At 33.9% G+C, this 19,634-nt stretch overlaps 1 protein-coding gene across 1 annotated transcript in view; it reads right to left on the bottom strand.

Moving 5' to 3' along the window:
• The window catches only part of LOC106463941 (myosin heavy chain, non-muscle-like), a 133,052-nt gene that overhangs the window by 74,111 nt on the left and 39,307 nt on the right, over nt 1-19,634 (bottom strand). The window contains exons 3-4 of the mRNA XM_013924031.2: nt 3,114-3,141; nt 2,168-2,273 (exon numbers count right to left, since the gene is read on the bottom strand). Of these exons, the coding sequence (XP_013779485.1) occupies nt 2,168-2,273; nt 3,114-3,141 (134 nt within the window). The remainder of the gene's footprint in view (nt 1-2,167; nt 2,274-3,113; nt 3,142-19,634) is intronic.

The raw sequence follows: 19,634 nt of genomic DNA, 5'->3' as shown, positions 1-19,634 counted from the left end.
GGATTCGAACCCGTGACCCTCAGATTGTGAGTCGAGCGCCCTAACCACCTGGCCATGCCGGGCCTAATTACTACTTTTTAAAAATCTTAAATACTGTCCTAAAACAACCAAATTGGTTATATAATTGTTATACTTTGTCCTAAAGGGTGGGTAAAATAAATGCACACATTTTACAGTAACAAAAAAAGTATTTAATTTGAAAAGAGACACGACAAGATGAAGTTGTGGATGGGCAGACACACGGATACTTGAAAAACAAGAAAATATTGAAACCACAATTAATAAAGAAACACGATAATACTAGTGTTTTCAAAAGGTAACCAAGTCCCTCCTGCTTCAGAGAGAACTTAAATTACATTTTGAGTAATGAAGCTTAATTTTTTAAGGTATCAACACAACATTTTAATAAGTAAGTGTTTTTTTTTATAACAAATACTATTAATAAGAGATTCCCTTTAATTACTGAAAAGTTCAAACATTAATATGGTCCACGCAATATTCTTCGAATGATAATAAAGAACAGCGATTAAAATGCATTATAGTTATCACAGGTAAAATAAAATCACTACGCCTGTCACGTCTGACTTTTTCAATAAGTTATTTAAATATAACACGCTGTTTGAGTTTAATACAAATATTTTTCGAATTGACGAGTACGAAACCGAATATGGCTTCCTTGTTATTCACGTGCTATCGCCAACTCACAGCTTTGCGACAGTAAGGCGCCTTTCTGTCTATTAATAATGAATGCCTGAGCAACTCACTCTTTTATACAAGAAATACTAACTATTGACAAATACCTATTTTTGTTTTATATTTCTCGTGCGTTAGTTATTTTTGCTCGTATATTCAACATTCCAAGTTGAAATTCTAAATTTTTATCATTAATATATAAATAGCAAAACACTTCAAAACTGATTTTTTTCAACTTAATGCTTGGTAATAATAATAATAAAACAAAAAACGATCTAGCCTTATCCAAAGGCACATGTTTGCCAAATACTGTACATGTACATGACCACATTAACAGAGTGACCAGATTTTCAATCATAAAACCGGAACACATTACGTTTTTCATTTTTGTTTTTGCTTGACGTGTATTTTTAATTTCTTAGACTCCTCCCAAGTGAAATCACTTTGTATTATTGGGAGTGGATTTGAAATTGTCATGCGAATAGTTGGTCCAAAACCAACTAATTTTTTACCTTTTAGAATTTCCTTGAAAAGTTTGTCTTTACTATCGTTTTTTGGTTCTTTGTATTTAAATATATTCCAAACTAAACATGAATCTCAAATGAATACAAATATTGATTCGCAGCCATACTAAAGAGGTCTACTTATACTTAGTTAAAGGTTTTTATACTTACGTCAATGACCCTGAATAAAAATAGTTAATCCCCATCTATTTAAGTCATCTGCGTGAAGTAGGTCCTTCTCACAATGGTTTCTTAAATAAATTAATATATAGCAGTGGAAGAAAAGAACACTTAAGAAAGCTTTTATAGCAAGAGTAGTGAACAATGAACTGCTTTCAGTATCTTTAGAAAACATCAAAGTTCACTAATTCAGCATCACTGTACATCGGCGATGTTTACAAGTTCATATATATACATTTCAGAATGTTCAAATGTAAAATACCTCCACTGAACGTGTGCTTTCTTTCATTAAAAAATTGTATTGTAATAACATTCGAAAGTTAGTCATATTATGCTTTTCATACCATAAAACTGACTTATACATATATATATTAAAATTCTATAGTATTCCAAACATTATATTGGAATGCAAGTGTATGCCACTGAGTTGCTCCTTGTAGTGCAGGGAGCTTTCACAGACGTATTATACCATGGGTATACTAATAACATAAGATCTCTTAAGTACTTACTAACTACACATAATACACATGTTTATCACAACCATTTAAATCTAAATGCGAGACCGACGTTAACAAAACACAAGTTTCTTTAGGTGGGAGAAAGGCAACAGAAATACTTTCACAGTGACTAAATTAAATCACAAAAAAACTTAATTTGTAACAACAGAGGACAGAACACAAAACACGAAACTTCCTTCCTCTGCAAATCAATTTTTCTAATGACTCGTACAACAATACACTGTGAGAAAAACAATTTATAAACAAATAAAACACAAATAAGAAAATCTTTACCGAATGCAATGTTGAAGTGGACGATCTTGGCTTGGATGATGCTACATATGCAAGGTACTGAATAACTTTCTTAGTGTTTTCTGTTTTTCCTGCTCCGGACTCACCTCTTTAGAGATAAAACACATACTTCCATAAAATACAAATAATATTTTCAAAAACAACGACATATGAAATATCTTTATAACCCGCAAAAAGTTAAAGCAAATTAAATGCTCTCTTTAATTAGATAATTAATAATGGGTTTACGGCTGAAAATATCGTTAACAGCTTGCGTGCACAAGTAACGAAACAATGCATTTCTAATCTTTACAAGTAGAAACGTAAGAAAATTATATCTAATAGTTATACTGATTGCCAGGTTGATTTTCGCTCTAAGTACGTAGCTTGCTCTAATCGGAAGTTAATATTAATTGCAATATATTACCAAACCCATTTTTATATTCATGTTATGTTAGTTGCTAAAGAATAGAAACTTCTAGAAATTCATTTAAGGAAAGGAACCAACTTTAACGACGTCAATGAGCATTTTCTTCTGGTCGACAATTAGTAAAGGTTGTAAAGAACGAAAATAAGTTCCACAATAAACCCTTCTAATGTCGCATAGCAAAATAAAAATATAAAATAAATGTATTTGAATAATACTTTCTGAAAATAGTATATAAAGTACCTAAATTTCCTTCAACCAACGTGTGAGGTTAGGTTTATTTTCAAAGAAAATTTAGATAGCAGAATTAGTTTTCTTGGTATTGTCCATGTTTATTTCAATGATTAGGTGTATCGCTAAATAACTATAAAATCATTATGGGAAAATAACACTGATGCAAAGCAAAAGTACATCAAGTTGTTTGAAAAAGAGAATAAAAAACAGGAGATTTATTGAAAGCTGACCACAACTTCTAAACAGAATTTCAAGTTCATAAAAAATGAAAACAAAAACATATCTTACGTGCATAAAATAGACTGATCCTCTCGATCTGAAAAAAGAATAAAAAACAGATTGACTACCGATATTTGAACATAAATACATTTCCCACACAAATATACTTGGACACCAAACATACAACAAGAACAAACACACTGTAAATTACGTGAATTGGAAAGAGAACACAATCCGCAGAAGTACGAGAAAATGAAATACTCGTTATGTTTAATCACATGTCATCTACTGTGCACAAGAACATCCACCAGTATCGGGAATTGAAAGTACTGCATCTATACAACATGAAGTCGACCACAATTACTACCCCGACTGTGAAAACATACCGAAAAATCGTCATTGTAAGTGTCACGATCACCAGAAGTGGACAGCACTATCAGCTAAGTTTATTCAAGATGCTGTGGAAGGACTTGTGATATGAAATATGCATTAAAACTAACAATACTTAAACTGACATAATTCCGACCATGACAACGTTCGTTTGCTCACGAGGCCACTGTGTTGTTATAGCAAGATTATACACCCTGCCATAAAGCATAATATTCGCCTTGAAATAGCTCACCCAGAAATCAAGCATTAACTATGTAAAACATGAGGGGTTAATTCGAAAGATTAAAATATCTTAAGGGGAGGGTAAATGTGTGCATTTGCTGCGCCCTCCCCGGTTCGAAGAGCCCCACCTAACTAATAGAAAAATAAATTATTCAAACACTGGATGTCTCGATGAAAAACAAGCGTTTGCAAATATGTCACTATGACAACTGCGATTTTAGTTGTTTCATATAAACTTTATCTGGTAACTTCCTATTAACATGTTCTTACAGCTTGTTCTTTCATATAAATACCTGTTCGTCCGTTTAATAAAATAAATCGTTGCCATGACTTTATATTTATTACAATTATGAGAATTAATGTTTTATATATTATCTACTCATCGTTTGTGTGAGTGGATTGCTTAAACTGTAGTTAATAAACAGTAAAGAACTGCTTTTGACTTATTTATGAAACTCAGGTTTGAGGGCCTCCCCTACAAAATTTGCCCCGGGCCCCTCATGTCCTTAATCCGGCCCTGCAGACACCTATCGGAATGTAGTTAATGTCTCCGAATAGTATTAGTGTTATTCAGGCCAAGGGCGGTACTACATAGTATCAGGCCAGTGATCTCTAAGAACCCCCCCCCCTCTCATTCTATGATTACATATTCAATACTTAAGCAGTGTTTATACCAACTGTGGAACTCTTAATACTGCATATTTAATCTCAACAAAATCATGCGTTTCATAGAAAAGTGAAGCCTACTGTTGAATGTGGCTATTCTTCAAATGCCCGTATGAACACAGGTTATTGTAGTGAATAGAAAATAATCGTAACCATAAACACGTGCATATCTAAATTTAACCAAACGAATTTTAACATCAAATAGTCTGTGTTCTCTCAGATTTGATGACGTTATGTAAATCTTCTTAGTAATGTATTAATACGCAATTAACAAGTATTATCACTACAGCAGTAAATACGAAAATCGTTAAGAAACATTTTGTACTGCTTAGACGAGTTTCGGTTATTAGTCTGACATTTGATTTATCGCTTAACAACAGTTGATTCAATATTTTTTATCCTAGGTAAAGACCCCAAAACATAAGTATATTTACATATTATTGGCTTAATTTTTTTACAGTAACTGACTCTTTTAGCTTTTCATGTATTTCACTGGAGGTTATAATTGAATTTAATGTAAACATTGTTGTCGCTCTATTGATTAAGATATATGTTTGTGTCTGTTATTTTCACACCAATAAATATCTTTCAAAGTGTTAAGAAGCTTTCGAATGGATTATATCTCTTCTAATAAAACCATTTATTTTAATACATTCCTTATTTTAGCTTAAAACACAGAAGTTGAACGCTACAAGTATCCTTGTAGATCCAATTTCCAGATATAATACTCCACTTGGCAGTTTACAAGTACCAACAATATTATTCAAAGTGAACACAATAACTTTCAGTTTAACGGGTAAAACTCAGTTTCAAGTAAAATAAAGCCAGGATTTGAACTGTCCTAAATAGTCCGACCCCCAAATGGATAAAATAAAATAAAAATATTATTTTATCTTGTAAATTTTTACTGTTTTGATCAACTGTCTACACCTTACGATACTAAAATAAAACGTCATATTTTCATAGAATGCTAGGTGCATCAGTGGGTCTGGAAATAAGATAGCCATGAGCACGTATGGTAATTCCTTTGTACAATTACCGAGGTTAATAACAGTTTATTCCAAGTCATGGTAACTTGATAGCGTAAATCTCAATAATAAACAGGGCACGTGCTTAACCAGCGTTGTTCCGCTGTATTCTCCAATAAATATTAACATAATAAAATACAACGATTTACAGAAAGCGTGAAGGAACTGTCAACCGTGATCCTTCCCGAGTATGTCTGCCATATTAATATTTCTAAACCTCTGCAAATAAAATAGATAACTTATTACCAATGCGTTGAAAACAACTAAAGCAAGTAAATAAGCTAATTACAAAATGTTGTCAAACTTTAAGAACGCTTTCGATGTTTTGAACAATCACAACAAAAGGTCCCAGTATGTGTGAGTTGGGTTAAAAAAAAAGGGGCGAATATTATCCAAAACTATTTTTTGTTCTATTTTGTTTTGTTTGTTTAATAATTTAAGAAGAAGATTTTGCGGAACGAGTTGGTAGACAGTATACAAAAGTGTGCTGAAAATGAAACTTTTACCACAAGATTTACACACTGAAATACCAACCAACACCACTTCTTTGAAATATGCATTATTCTATTTTAAAAAAGAAAAATCATATGTTTATCATCACAGGCTACCCGTAAAAAAATAATGTACAATTGCATTTGTTCAAAACAGATAATAAATCACAGAAAATAGTTAATGAATTAGTGTTCTAGAGTCTAGACTGTTCCTGTCTTTATTAAGCTCTGACAATTCAACAGCAACAGAACCTAAGTAATCAATATTGTAAACATTAAAATTAATTCTGTTCAGACTGGTATTGCGTCATCTCTAAAACACGTCCGCGCCTGGCTTTTCCAGGTGTGTGTAGTAGTGATGGGCCACACAGAATATTGAGGAGGCTTTACTGTCAAGATGTGCAGATCACCAGCATACCCAACACGCTGATTGGGGTGGCTATAGCGCCCTTTTAGTGTCGCTCCTGTCTCAAAAGCCATAATTTAACAAGTAAACCTTTTACTTAAGTAAGTAAGCTCATTATGCTAATACGATAATAGGTAGGCAAACATAAATTTATAAATCGTTGTTTGCCTACCTATTATTAAAGTAAACCTTTTGATAACCAATGAAGGCCGGTGTTAGATCGTGACAATTTGACCAGATAAGACTAGTAATGTATAACCGTAAATGTCGCGATAATTTATCCGTTAAGGATGGTATTGCACTGTCGTAAACGTCGTCATAACCCAATCAGTTAAGGCTGGCATTCACATATCCAGTGAAAGAAACCCAACACCAGGTGAGACGGTTATTATGTTTTACAAGTCAACAACTGGTGTCCAGTCAATTGGAACCTACAGTCATTATGTAGGACGAGCACTGCGGGTTACTTGTTCTTTGAAATAACTATTTCTTCCATATACAGATAAACATCAGAAATTGACACACACCGTAGTTTATAATCGGTCAATCCCAATAGATCTAAACGTAGTCACTACATTATTAGTATAAATATCATAACACCTTAGTCATACGGTTTCATATCCCACTGCCTTTCGGCCATTTTTATAATGGTACAAAATGTTTATTTTTTAAGTCTTCTTATTATGATCATATCGTTTATCTATTATTAATGCCCACTATTTCATGAAAACTTCCACAAGCAATATATCACCCCTAATAAAAGATATCTAATTTGTTAATCATTTCTTATTTCCTACGATAGCGTTGCCCAAAATATGGGTGGCGATCTCCAACTGGATCAGGAGATAAAACACACATTTATAACTCCATTTTTACAATAAAATTAATCCCATTCAAAGAGTTATAACCGTAATATACACGAAGCGGGAAATACAGACTACTAGTATAAAGACCAGCAAAATAAATGAAGAAAAAAGAACTTGATGGGTAAAAGTTTGGCAAACCCTGCCCTCGGACATTTGAAGATCAATCTTTAAAACAATTCTATATCTTAAGTATCTGATCAATGTGTAATAAAATGTTATAATATTCTACTATTTGTTTATGTACACAGTGCTAAGTGTTATTTCTGTTACCTATCATAGTAGAGAAAGATTAAATACGAGTTTAAAGATGCATAGTATACTGCATACACTTTTTTAAAGTTCCGAAGAATATTTGGTGTGTAAGTCAAATTTAAATTATATCAGAGTTGTTTTCTATACAGCAACACGTATTTGTGATTGAAGTTTAGTGACACACGCCTGACACGTAATTGTGACACTGCATACAGTACCTTCATAATATTGTGATAAACTGTAATTATTTAATTTAGATGTTAACTAGAAGGTACATGATGTAAGGTCGTAAAGCTTATCAAAGTAGGCATAGGATATCTAAAATGTTCTACATTTGACGTGAAGGATCTAATAAAGTCGGGGAGTATGGAAAGACAAGACTAGATCTGGACACACGGTAGTGTGTCGTGTGGCCAAAACAACCTGCCGGGCTAACTGTGTTGTTAACAATCTTCCACTTTCTGTAGCTCGAACTGTGATAATCTAAAGTACCACACATTTTCTGCAGGTGTGCTCTACTGGACCCTTACTTCACATACCAAATTTCAAGGCAATCCATTAAGAAATACGTGAGAAATAAAATCTCCAATTTTGTTTGAATTTCTTCCGTCTTTTTTTCTTTTCTTCGCGCCGAAAGTACGGAAACTTTATTTGACTGAAAAACATACTTAACTGTTTTGGATTTTTTTTTTCAAATTTGGTACACTTATAGATATTTACGACCTACCATTAGGTGTCAAATTTGGTCTAAATATAAGTCACATGTGCAAACTTATTTAACAAAAACCGCTCAATTTTGACCAAAACTTTTGCGCACGCCTACGAATAAAGTTACAAGCGATCGGTCTGAACGTTTTACTACAGCTTCACCTAAGTATAAAGGTGAACCCTTTTTCACTTTTTTTTGTCATTCGAATAAAAGACGGCCGATTTACAGCAACAAAACTAGATGGTGAAAACAAGTGCAGATACATAAGTATTGGTTAGGCCAAGCAAACTAGATTAGCAGTTGATTTGATTTGAATTTAGCACAAAGCTACACGAGAGCTATCTGCGCTAGCCGTCCCTAATTTAGCATTGAAAGACAAGAGGGAAGGCAGCTAGTCATAACCACCCACCGCCAACTCTTGGGCTACTCTTTTACCAACGAAAAAGTGGGATTGATCGTCCCATTATAACGCCCCCGCGGCTATTTGTTAGGACGGGGATTCGAGCCCGCGACCCTCAGAGTGCGAGTCACGTGATATTAGCGTAAATAATGATGCTTGATATGGCTGTATAAAGTGCACACCGGTGATGACAAGAAACTGCTTTTTTTTTCCTGGTATTTCTATAAAGGAAGTTATTAACACTGTTTTAGAGAGAAAACTACCACCATATGTTTTAAAGACTCTGGTTGATTCTGTAAAGTATAGGTCTGTTCCGAATAATAGGGTTGCGATCCTAATGCTAATGTTGGTTACTATCGAATGTCACTTTCTTACTTGCTGTGGTTTGTTGGTGTGTATTGACAAAAAGTCACGATATCTAATCAAAAACACTTTAGGTGTGAAAAAAGGGTGCGGCCAAGAAAGGATTGAGAGTGTGCGACTTAAAGGAGTGAAATCAAAATCGACGGCCAAAATGGTAGCTACACTTATAGTATTGATAATAATTTTACAGCAAATATTCATTCATTAGTTAGCTTGGCCGCGTATTTCATTTTACCTACCATCATGCCCAACGTTGAACAAAAAGGATAACATTATCTTAAATCACGAGTGTTAGAAACTCTTAGGATCAACAATGCATCAAACCTGACAACAATGTGTTGGCTTCAAAATCGCCTTCGTAATCATATTACTGAATTTAAGATGTTGAAACAGTAAATAAAAAGTATAGATTAAGAATTTAACTGTTTTATTCATGTAATAACATATCTTAAATTTAATTATTTCTTTCGAAAATGCTATCACATGTACATGAAGTTACTATAATATTTTATTCTATCCAAGTTATAAATATTCAAGTTCTGTTGTTAGACAATATTGTCAATTTGGCATTTCTTACTGTGTAACTTTAACTTTAGACTTAGCTGGTGTAGCAAAAATGTAAGTGACCAAACAATACGAAACAAGTACGTAACTTGTGAACATTGTGATAACTACAGAAGTTCTGTATATGGATTTAGTAGTAATACAATAATTCAAGACCATTTATATTTATAAATTTTATTGGAGACCGTTAATTTTCATTTTTTGATTGTTATAATTCATATTTAAGGCATCAGTGGTAGAGGGGGCTGGTAACATTAAGCTCAGACTATATAATAAATTCAATAGGAGATGTAATTTCGAGATATTCAAACAGCCCTACTGCTTTGAAAGTGTTTATGTAACAGTTTGTACAAGATGACGAAACCATTAGTATATGTGTTGTGAACCCAGTAATTTAAAAAAAAAGCATGCTTTAAAGCTCTTTAGCAACGAAATGAATAAGTAACAATGCAAACACATTGTGATTAATATACGAAGCACGTGTCCCTCAACACTCAACGGTGATAATGTTATGGAAACGTTTTTGTAACAGTTGGTATGGGACCATGAAGTCGGTGGTGGAGAGAATAATATTAGTATTGCAGGAATCGTTAAGTAAATAAACTCAGGCGAAGGTGATATGTGTCGTTTATTTTTATATGTAGAGACGTTATGGTTGCTGTAACTTTGAAGTACTCAGTAATGCTGATGGCATGCAGATGTGTCGGAAAACTCCCAGCATGAAAGGCTGTTTGGTTGATAATAAAAAGGATTGAACACAACTTCTCACAGTGCACTGGGATTTTTAAGTTACACAGCAAGGCTGTTAGTACTTAGAAAGATGAAACGCTTCACAGCCAATATATGTAGCCGTCCAATATAGCTACAACAGCGTGTGCGTGTGTTTGCGAGACAAAGTAACTGCTACGTCTGATCACGTGTCTCTTCGTCTGTCACCACTAGAGGGGGGGGGGGGTGGTTTATAAGCTAAGAGTTACGCTTGGTATCTTACATTACTTAATTTGCGTTTTCCCATATATGTCCAAAGACTAATGGTTCGAGTCGGAAAAGCCACTGACTTAACAACTATGGAAGAACAGACGTGGCACCCCGTGCTAAGTCAATAAATAGTTTGTTTTTTTCTCATTCTTGTAATCTACTGTGATCACGGAATACTAAGAAACTTAAAACCAAAGTGGTTCGTCTTACTATTTGAATATCGACAAGTCCTCAGACAATATTTTTCGCTTAGATATAATGGTTAAGTATTTTAGCTTATTGGATATATATATATTTTACAATTATTTATCGATACATATAAATGATATATTAAACAACAAAATAGAAGAGAAAAAAGTAAAGTTGATTCATCTTTTGATGATACTCCACTATCTGTACATTTCTCTTTCAGGTGCGCGCGCGCACACACAAATGTATATAATAAATATTGGGGGAAAAATAAAACGTTCTAAACGTCGCCCTGTCCACCTGAACTATTTTTGTGAATTAGTCCACCAAGACTTTCTCTTCAAGTTACTCTTAACTAAGCAATTGTTGCCCATTTCAATTTTGTTTGTCCATCAATAAACACTGTTACGTTAAACACGTGATTAACGGGGAACTTTTAGGGACTAGCGGCAAATAATTTATCTTGAATTCAAACTATCAAATAATTCTTTACTTTGATTTCATGAACCCTTCGGTAGGTGTGGCTACAACGTAAGGTAATTTTACGTTTACAGGATGCGAGTTTAAAATATTAAACACGTTAGATTTCTTAATGTTCTAAAAAGTGATAGAAGAAAGATGCTAAATACATTTTATTGCTTCACTTATATTCACGTAGCATTGAAACAGATCCACGAGTGATCGGTCTGAACAATACCACGTAGCATTTTGAAACAGATCCTATTGTTCAGACCGATCACTCTTGGATCTGTTTCAAAATGCTACGTGGTATTGTTCAGACCGATCACTCTTGGATCTGTTTCAATGCTACGTGGCATTGATCAGACCGATCACTCGTGGATCTGTTTCAAAATGCTACGTGGCATTGATCAGACCGATCACTCGTCCACGTAGCATTGAAACAGATCCAAGAGTGATCGGTCTGATCAATACCACGTAGCATTGAAACAGATCCAAGAGTGATCGATCTGAACAATGCCACGTAGCATTGAAACAGATCCACTGGAGTATTTATACTTGCAAGAGAACAAAATAAAGTAAATCAGTTGAGTTACGTAATTACCTTCTAATCCTACGAAAGGTCAGACAAAATTCAAGTACATGTACGAATATGTCAAGAACTGCTTTGGTCCAGACTGTCTTTTTGTCAGATTTACAAACTTCACAATATAAAACCATAGTAATAAGCTATTTTGGGAACACAAAAGACATACTTTAAGAGCATCCTATATAGTACTAACAAGTACATATAAGATGTTAGAATACTCTGAAAAATGAAGGAGTTATACAGAACTTTGAATATTACTAGCTAATTCAAATAAAAATGAACACTTTTTTTTAACCTGAACTCTCACAAGTTTAACTTGTATTTGATAAAGTTATTTGGTTACAAGCAGTGGCATTATGATGGCATATATAAATACAGAAAGATCCACGACATACAATTTGAATTAACAAAAAAGTATCAGATTTCCAGATGGTTGAGTAGTATTTACTATAGAGTTGCGAACGATATTAGAATAATTTATTTTAATAAAACTGCTTTGAACCAATGGACATTTTATTTTTGATTAATTTCTCCTCAAAATAAAATTGGAATGTGTCCGATCGCTTTGTATTATATTAGCCATAAGCAATTTGCTATAGATACATACGCACGTACCTGGACACGTGTGTGCGGTCAAGGCCGTCTAGTTATATTTAACCTGGTCACGTTGTCCAAAGAAAAAATTTAATTTCTCAGTATGGATGGCAGTCAAGCATGGAACGTAAAATACTACTTCGGTTTAACGTAAAATACAATACTACTACTACTTCGGTTTAACGTAAAATACAATACTACTACTACTTCGGTTTAACGTAAAATACAATACTACTACTACTTCGGTTTAACGTAAAATACAATACTACTACTACTTCGGTTTAACGTAAAATACAATACTACTACTACTTCGGTTTAACGTAAAATACAATACTACTACTACTTCGGTTTAACGTAAAATACAATACTACTACTACTACTTCGGTTTAACGTAAAATACAATACTACTACTACTACTTCGGTTTAACGTAAAATACTACTACTTCGGTTTAAAGCTACATCGTTCAATGGTCCAAGAAGGACATGAACAAGATCACTTGGATAACACACTCACACGTACATAACATAGGGTGAGAGTTGACCAATTTAATTTTGATTTTTAACGGTAAAGACAGTGGAAATGTCTTACTGATAGCGTTTGAGTGTGTGGCAAAAGTGGAGGAATAGGACTAAGTTAGGTTCTTAGAATGACTAATGTGGTTTTCTCCCTTTGAGACATTCCAAGAACAAGAAGTTTTAGCTTGTTGGTTCGCCAGTTCATCTGAATGATATCAAATATAATTCAGGTAAATAATAATAATGTTCTGTTATTAATTGTTACTGTAATTCTGATTTGTAAATAATTTATATTTTATAATGATTACATTTCACTAACTTAATCAAGTTCACACTATAACAGTTGTTGTTCATGCAATTGACGATATAAATAGAACCTAGACCACTTCTTCATCTTGTGTATCTTAGCTCTGGTATTAGGCAAAAGGCATCGTTGGTACTGGATATGGACGATATGGTGTGGTTGACGTATTATTACAGTTGGCTGAGAAATACCCGTTAAGGAAGTAAACATTGTATAAAGTTCAATCTTAGATAATGTTCTCCTCCTTTCCTTTCTTTTGTTATCAAATCCCTAATGACCTCATTAGATGCCAATTGCATACCCTGTTTGTGGAAAGTAATGATTGACTTATTTAACTGATTAAGTCCTCTTCTCTTTATATTTATAGCCAATAATATGTAAAAAGAAGAAATGCATTCATATTTCAAGGTCTTTTGTATACATCTTCTCAGGCAAAAACTATAAAACAAAGTAGCCCATGTTCATCGTTGGTCATTTTCCAGTTACCATACAAAAATTACGGTAATCAAGCCAGCCAATTGTGGCAAATGGATGCTAACATATACACATAACGGATCATCTTTATAGTAAGATTTTTCTTTGTTTTCAATCACAGGTTCTTAGAATGTTATGGTCTAGGTGGTTCCTTCCAGTTACTTATAGGGGTGAGGGCTTCTGTGCTTCATTATGCTGTGGTTACTTTTCACTGAGAAGGGAAAGAGTTAGCAATGCTATAAGCCATATCAGTAAAGAGATGGCTAGCACGCTCAACTCAGTTGCCTTCAACGTACAGAGAAAGCAAAAGAGCAATAAAGAACATTGTATGATAAGAAGGTTCATCTATGTAAATCAGTCTCTAGTCGATCAGTTAGTTCTGGATGAAAAATATATTCCTAAAAATAATTTATAAGTCAAATGGGAAGGCGTCTGCAAAGTTTTAAACAAACAGATATGGTTAACATGTCAGGTATCTGTCAATAAAAGATAAGGTAAAGAAAAGGTATACCACTGCAACATTAAAAGATCATGGAATACCTGGACATAATAAGTTTGCATTTCCATGTTTAGCTATGAAAGTGCGTCTGTTTATTTGCACTCGCCTTTAGTTAAAGGACCCATGGACGGCCATCAGAGCTGTTAAACATTTTCTACGACCTCGATCAGGAAGATACATTCATATAAAGGATACTGACAAGTAGCACGTGTGCCAAGTTTCAAACATTGTGCCCCTGGATCCCAGGAGGGCCAGGAACGCAAAATCTGATTCCAGTAATTCTACCAACCTTTTCCTAGACCTCCTCATACCAAAGTGACCTTTGAGGGATAGTATAACCCCCATTCGTAGGGGAATTTGTTATATACATTAGGACACCCTGAATTGGCCTTCTAGCCCCAAAACTGTGGGAGGAGTTCGAGGTCAAACATATTTATGAACACACAACGTGAAATTAATATAGGACAAAAAGTGTTGGCCGACGTTTTATTTTCCATTGTTATGATCCACTTTTTTTCGGGCTTATGCACTTTTATAATAATGTATATTTTATGTATAATAAACTTGTATTCTATATCAGGCAAGTTTTACAAAAATGTTTGCATGCAGTAAGTTGTTGTTACAACTCGTCCTTTACACGGAGTAACGCGACATAGTTTTTTACACAATCTTAAGAGTAATAACGTAGGATTCAGGTTGTTTGGGATAGACCTACTGTACCTTTATATTACAACTGCGCTAGTTTTATACGAAAATAGGGTGTGAAACACTTGTAGAAAAGAAACAGAAGGATGATAATGCCCACGAAATGCAAAAGGAGAAAAAAACAATATTCAACGAAAAAAAGAAACACGTGAATGATACATGAATATTATCACTTATCAATATACCGCCTCTTTGAGTCTGTCTATTAATGAGTTCATTACCTGCCTGAAAACATGTTAAAAATATCAAGGAAACTGAAGAATGTCGCAGTAAAATAATAATAATCGAAGGAATAATAAAACTTTTTTTTTTTAGTTTCGAATGTTTTCAGCGTTTTTTTTTTTTTATTGATATATAAATCAGTTTTATATTTATTGTATATATATTGTACGACGTATATAAACGGTGGAACATACGTGAAGACTACAGGAGTTACCCATCAGTTGATTTTTGTAACAAGTGACGTTTTAAACGTGGAATAAACCCTCTATGTTATTTTACTTTGTAACCAAGTGACAGTATTGTCAGTCCACGTCAGTGAGAGCGAAAAGGTCCGTAAAATGTCGGTAAAACATTATATCATAATTCGTAACATCGACAGGTGTGTGTATGTGTGTGTTTACGGGAATAAGCTTTTAGTAACCAGACTATTCGGGTTAACTGATATCGACGTAATGAGTTTTCAATCTTCTGTTATTTATACATTTCCTTTTTCCTGCTAAATACTTTATTTTTCACGACAAATTAGTTGATAAACTACAATGTAGAACATACAAATGAAAAATATATGTAGTTATTGGAATATACTTGCTAGTGGTTGTGCTTTCGGAAAGACAGTATTTTAATATTTTCAAATTACCTAAAAACATATTGGTAAACCTGCTGGTGATTTTAATTTTACTATTAAAATTGTCGGGAGTTTATTGAAAAATACTGCCTGAAAAAATTAAGACAGAGTATGAACATTGAAACCACCGTACAGCAAATATACAAAGTATTACACAGTTTATTTCGTTTTGTAGCGTGTTGATGCTGTTATGCTCATGTTAGTGTACACTTGTCGGTAAAGAGATGTTAAAAATTGTCGGCCAGTATTGTGACGTATTGTCACAAATACCAATCACATTTTGCCATCAGAATACGTTATATATCATGATAAGCGAAACTTGATTTTATTAAGAGTTTTGAGTGGAGGAATATTCCCATTGTGAAGTTGTGCAGTGTGTTTACTGTCACTGTAATTAAGGACAGTTAGACCTAGCGATGCCAAAAATAAAGAAATCGCAATTGAGAAAACATAGCTTGATAAAAAGTTTTGTATTACGTTAAATATCACGTGCATACGAGTTACTCGTGAAGTTATAAATGGCTACTGACAAAGGATTGGGTAGGCTTGCGTTTTGAGACATATTTTGATAATGAATTGCTTGGGCATGAACCACACATATCATGATACAGCCAAAAAAATGTCGAGTTATAATATAGAGAAAGAACTTTTTAGCCGAATTTTATTCCTGAAATTAAAATCCGAAATGTGTTAGAAAGCTGAGTTTATCTTAAGAGTTTAAAATATTGTCATTAAAGGCTGATAAGAATCTTGGAAGTTGAGAAAATGCTACAATAAAAATTAAAACTGGAGATCATACTTATTAATATTGCTTTATGAACTTTACATTTAATATTAATTTAAGTTGTAATATATTCTTATAAATATTATTTCTTTGAAATTTATATAAAATTGTACAAGTATATCTGGGTCAGTGTCAAGTAATTAGAAAATTAATATTGAGGTAATCAGAAAAAGTAACATGTTTGGTCGAAAGATACATGTAAAAATATTGGAAACGTCACATCGTGTCCACCTGGTTCAGTTGATATTACTTCAACTAGACAGCGGTCCACATCTGCACCATTTCATTTGAGGCATACTGCCTGTTTACATATGCTTAGTACTGGAGTAGAACTTGTATCGGGGAACAAGTTTAACTTGAAAGCGAATTAAAGCAATTAATGCTATCTGGCGCTGTCCCTAATTTTCAACTATAGACCAGAAGGAAAGCAGCCAGTCGGCAGCACTTTACAATCCATGCTAAACGATTTACTGTCACTCTTGTAACGCATCAATAGTTGGAAGTCCGGTCATATTTTGTATTGGGACAAAGTTTTGAACCTTTTTATCCAGTTCAGAAATCCAGAGTTCTACCATAGGACCAACCCACGACCTCCTCAAAGTTCGGCAAATGTATGGAGGAAATGTACAGTATCAACACTTACTTTCAATAATTCTCGTGTGTAGTTTGGAGAAAACGCGAGATCGTACATCCTAAAATAGGGTTTTTAGTCACATAAACAAGACTGATCGTAATATGATAACTATTTAAATCAAAACCTTCCAAGTTTAATCAAGTACAGTGGGGTGAGGCTAGGGGGTCAAGTATTATTGCTAGCAATGAAAGACAAGGGTTCGTAAAGTACTAAACCTACTGAATATTTTATATGTACGTGTTTCATGGAGTTGCAATGCGTACTATCTTGTAATTGCCAAATTTTAAAGTCTAACTGAGAGATAAACTAGTTACTGTTGTATTTCCGCCAACTACATGTATTTTTTTTTCTTCTCTGTTTTTTTTCCCACGTACTTTCGTAGACTGGCGTAGACACTGTATGTTCACTTATTTGTTATCTTTCACATTTCGCACGAAGCGAGTACTACATGTGAAATTGCTTTTAATTTAAGATATCATGAGAGTTTTACGTCAGGTTTTCCTATAACCCTAAATATACCCACCTTTCTCGCCAGTATACTTACATAAATAAAGTGGTTCAAAAGTCCGTTGATAGGCAAAGTAATTCAGAAATGTAGAGGAATAAGAAAAAAAGTTGTTAGTGGTATTGAATGAAATTTTGTGGGTCTACTGTGTGACAATATCATTGACATCAATCAATAATATGGAAGTCTTTCGGAAGCTTGATAAATAATTCTCATATACTTAAAATGTCAACCAGTTACAAAACAGGGAAATAATCCGCGAGAAAATAGGTGTTTCAAGTGTAAGAACATACTGTCAGAAACTATAAACAAAAGCTTGTTAAGGAATAGGAACTCCTTCCAAAGGATATTAGAAAAGGGGGAACTATTATAGATGTAGGAAAACTGGCCTTTACAGCCGAGACTGTAACGAATAAATACCTGTTATTAAGCCAAGGAAACAATACTCTGGAAATGTGTCTTATAATTGGAACAACAAAGAGCTAACCAGACATCAAGAAGTAGCTGGATTTAGGGTCAAAGTTCAGCTGAGAATACTCCATCTACCCCATAAATGAGATAAGTTCATTAGTAAAAAACAGTCCACCAGTCCATAGTATTTATTGATGAGAGGTACTACAATATGTTGATCGACACGGGTTTCAGAGCTAAAACAGTTCAACCCGATTTGATAAAGAAAGGTGGGAAATTGCCTCCAGAGATATAAAAAAACAAGAAGAGGGACCAATACAAACAGCAGGTGAGCTTAAAGGTTACAATATGAGGAAATTAAGGAGTTATCCTTTCTGTGGGAAGCTTCTCTTTTCGTTATGAGATGTGTATAATTGATATCAAAGTGTGTGTATTGCGAACTGATTTCATGGGGAGACATGGATGCAAGATTAAGCCCACTTTACAGTCTAAAACCAGGAAATCCTTCTGCATTCATGACAATTACTACACCAGAGCTTGAACTTCCAATGACAACAGCGACGGTGATCATTGTAGCACCTAGAAGTGGAATACTTATACCAGAAGTTGTTAGCAATAAATCTTCACCTGGTGATAGGGATGCAGTGGAACCAAAACTCCGGAATGTCCCGAGGGAATGATGGTTGTAGAGCTCTCACGAATCTAAAGAATAAAGATGTCATACCTGACTTTACCCAGGAAAGACTTCAATTACTTTGTGATCAAAAAGTCACTATCATGTTAATGCTGATAAAACTGGATTTCATCGAGGTGAAATGGTCTGCTGAGAATTACTGTGTTATTAAAGACGGCTGATTTAGAGCAGCAAAACTATAACGTGAAAGGAGGTATAGATACATACGTACTGGTTAGGTCAAGCAAATTAGATTATCAGTTTCTAGCTCAAGTTTTCAAAAGAATCGTATGGATGGACGGTTATTATTGATTATTATTTAATTTTAAGTACAAATTTGCTAAACTTTATGAAATTCTTCTAATTAAAGTGTTTAGCATCACGTGATATTAGGGTAAATAATAATGCTTGATTCGGCTGCACAAGAGTGCATGCGAGCGATAACAAGAAACTGTTAATCTAGTTTCCATTGGCGTTACTATAAAGTACTATAAAGTTATTAACACTGTTTTAGAGAGAACAACTACCACCATATACTTTAAAGAATCTGGTTGGTTCTGTAAAGTATAGGTCTGTTCCAAATAATAGGGTTGCGATCCTAATGCTAATGTTGGTTACTATCGATTGTCACTTTCTTACTTCCTGTGGTTTGTTGGTGTGTATTGACAAAAAGTATTGATATCTAATCAAAAACACCTTAGGTGTGAAAAAAAGGGTACGGCAAAAAAAAAAAAAGGATTGAGCGTGTGACGTAAAGGTATGAAATCAAAATTGGCAGCCAAAATGGTAGCTACACTTATAGCATTAATATGAATTTTTACATAAAATATTCATTCATTAGTTAGTTTTTGTTCAACTTGGCGCATGATGGTGGGTTAAACAAAATAGATGTAAATAACAGGGCAGGTCTGATGATTCTTCGAAACAGCACTTGTTTGACGCCAAATAATAAAAGAGTAACTTTTTGTGTGTTTTCAGGTTAATATATATCTAATATATATACAAAAGCTAAGTTTGTGTCTGTTTGTTTGCACCCTTCACCTATCTGTTCCTTTATACGTTTCAACATTTC

This window comes from Limulus polyphemus, unplaced genomic scaffold (assembly GCF_000517525.1).
Source record: "Limulus polyphemus unplaced genomic scaffold, Limulus_polyphemus-2.1.2 Scaffold1523, whole genome shotgun sequence".
NCBI classification, from domain to species: domain Eukaryota; kingdom Metazoa; phylum Arthropoda; class Merostomata; order Xiphosura; family Limulidae; genus Limulus; species Limulus polyphemus.
The sequence above is the reverse complement of the archived record's forward strand: the minus strand, read 5'-3'. Positions and strand labels throughout refer to the sequence as shown.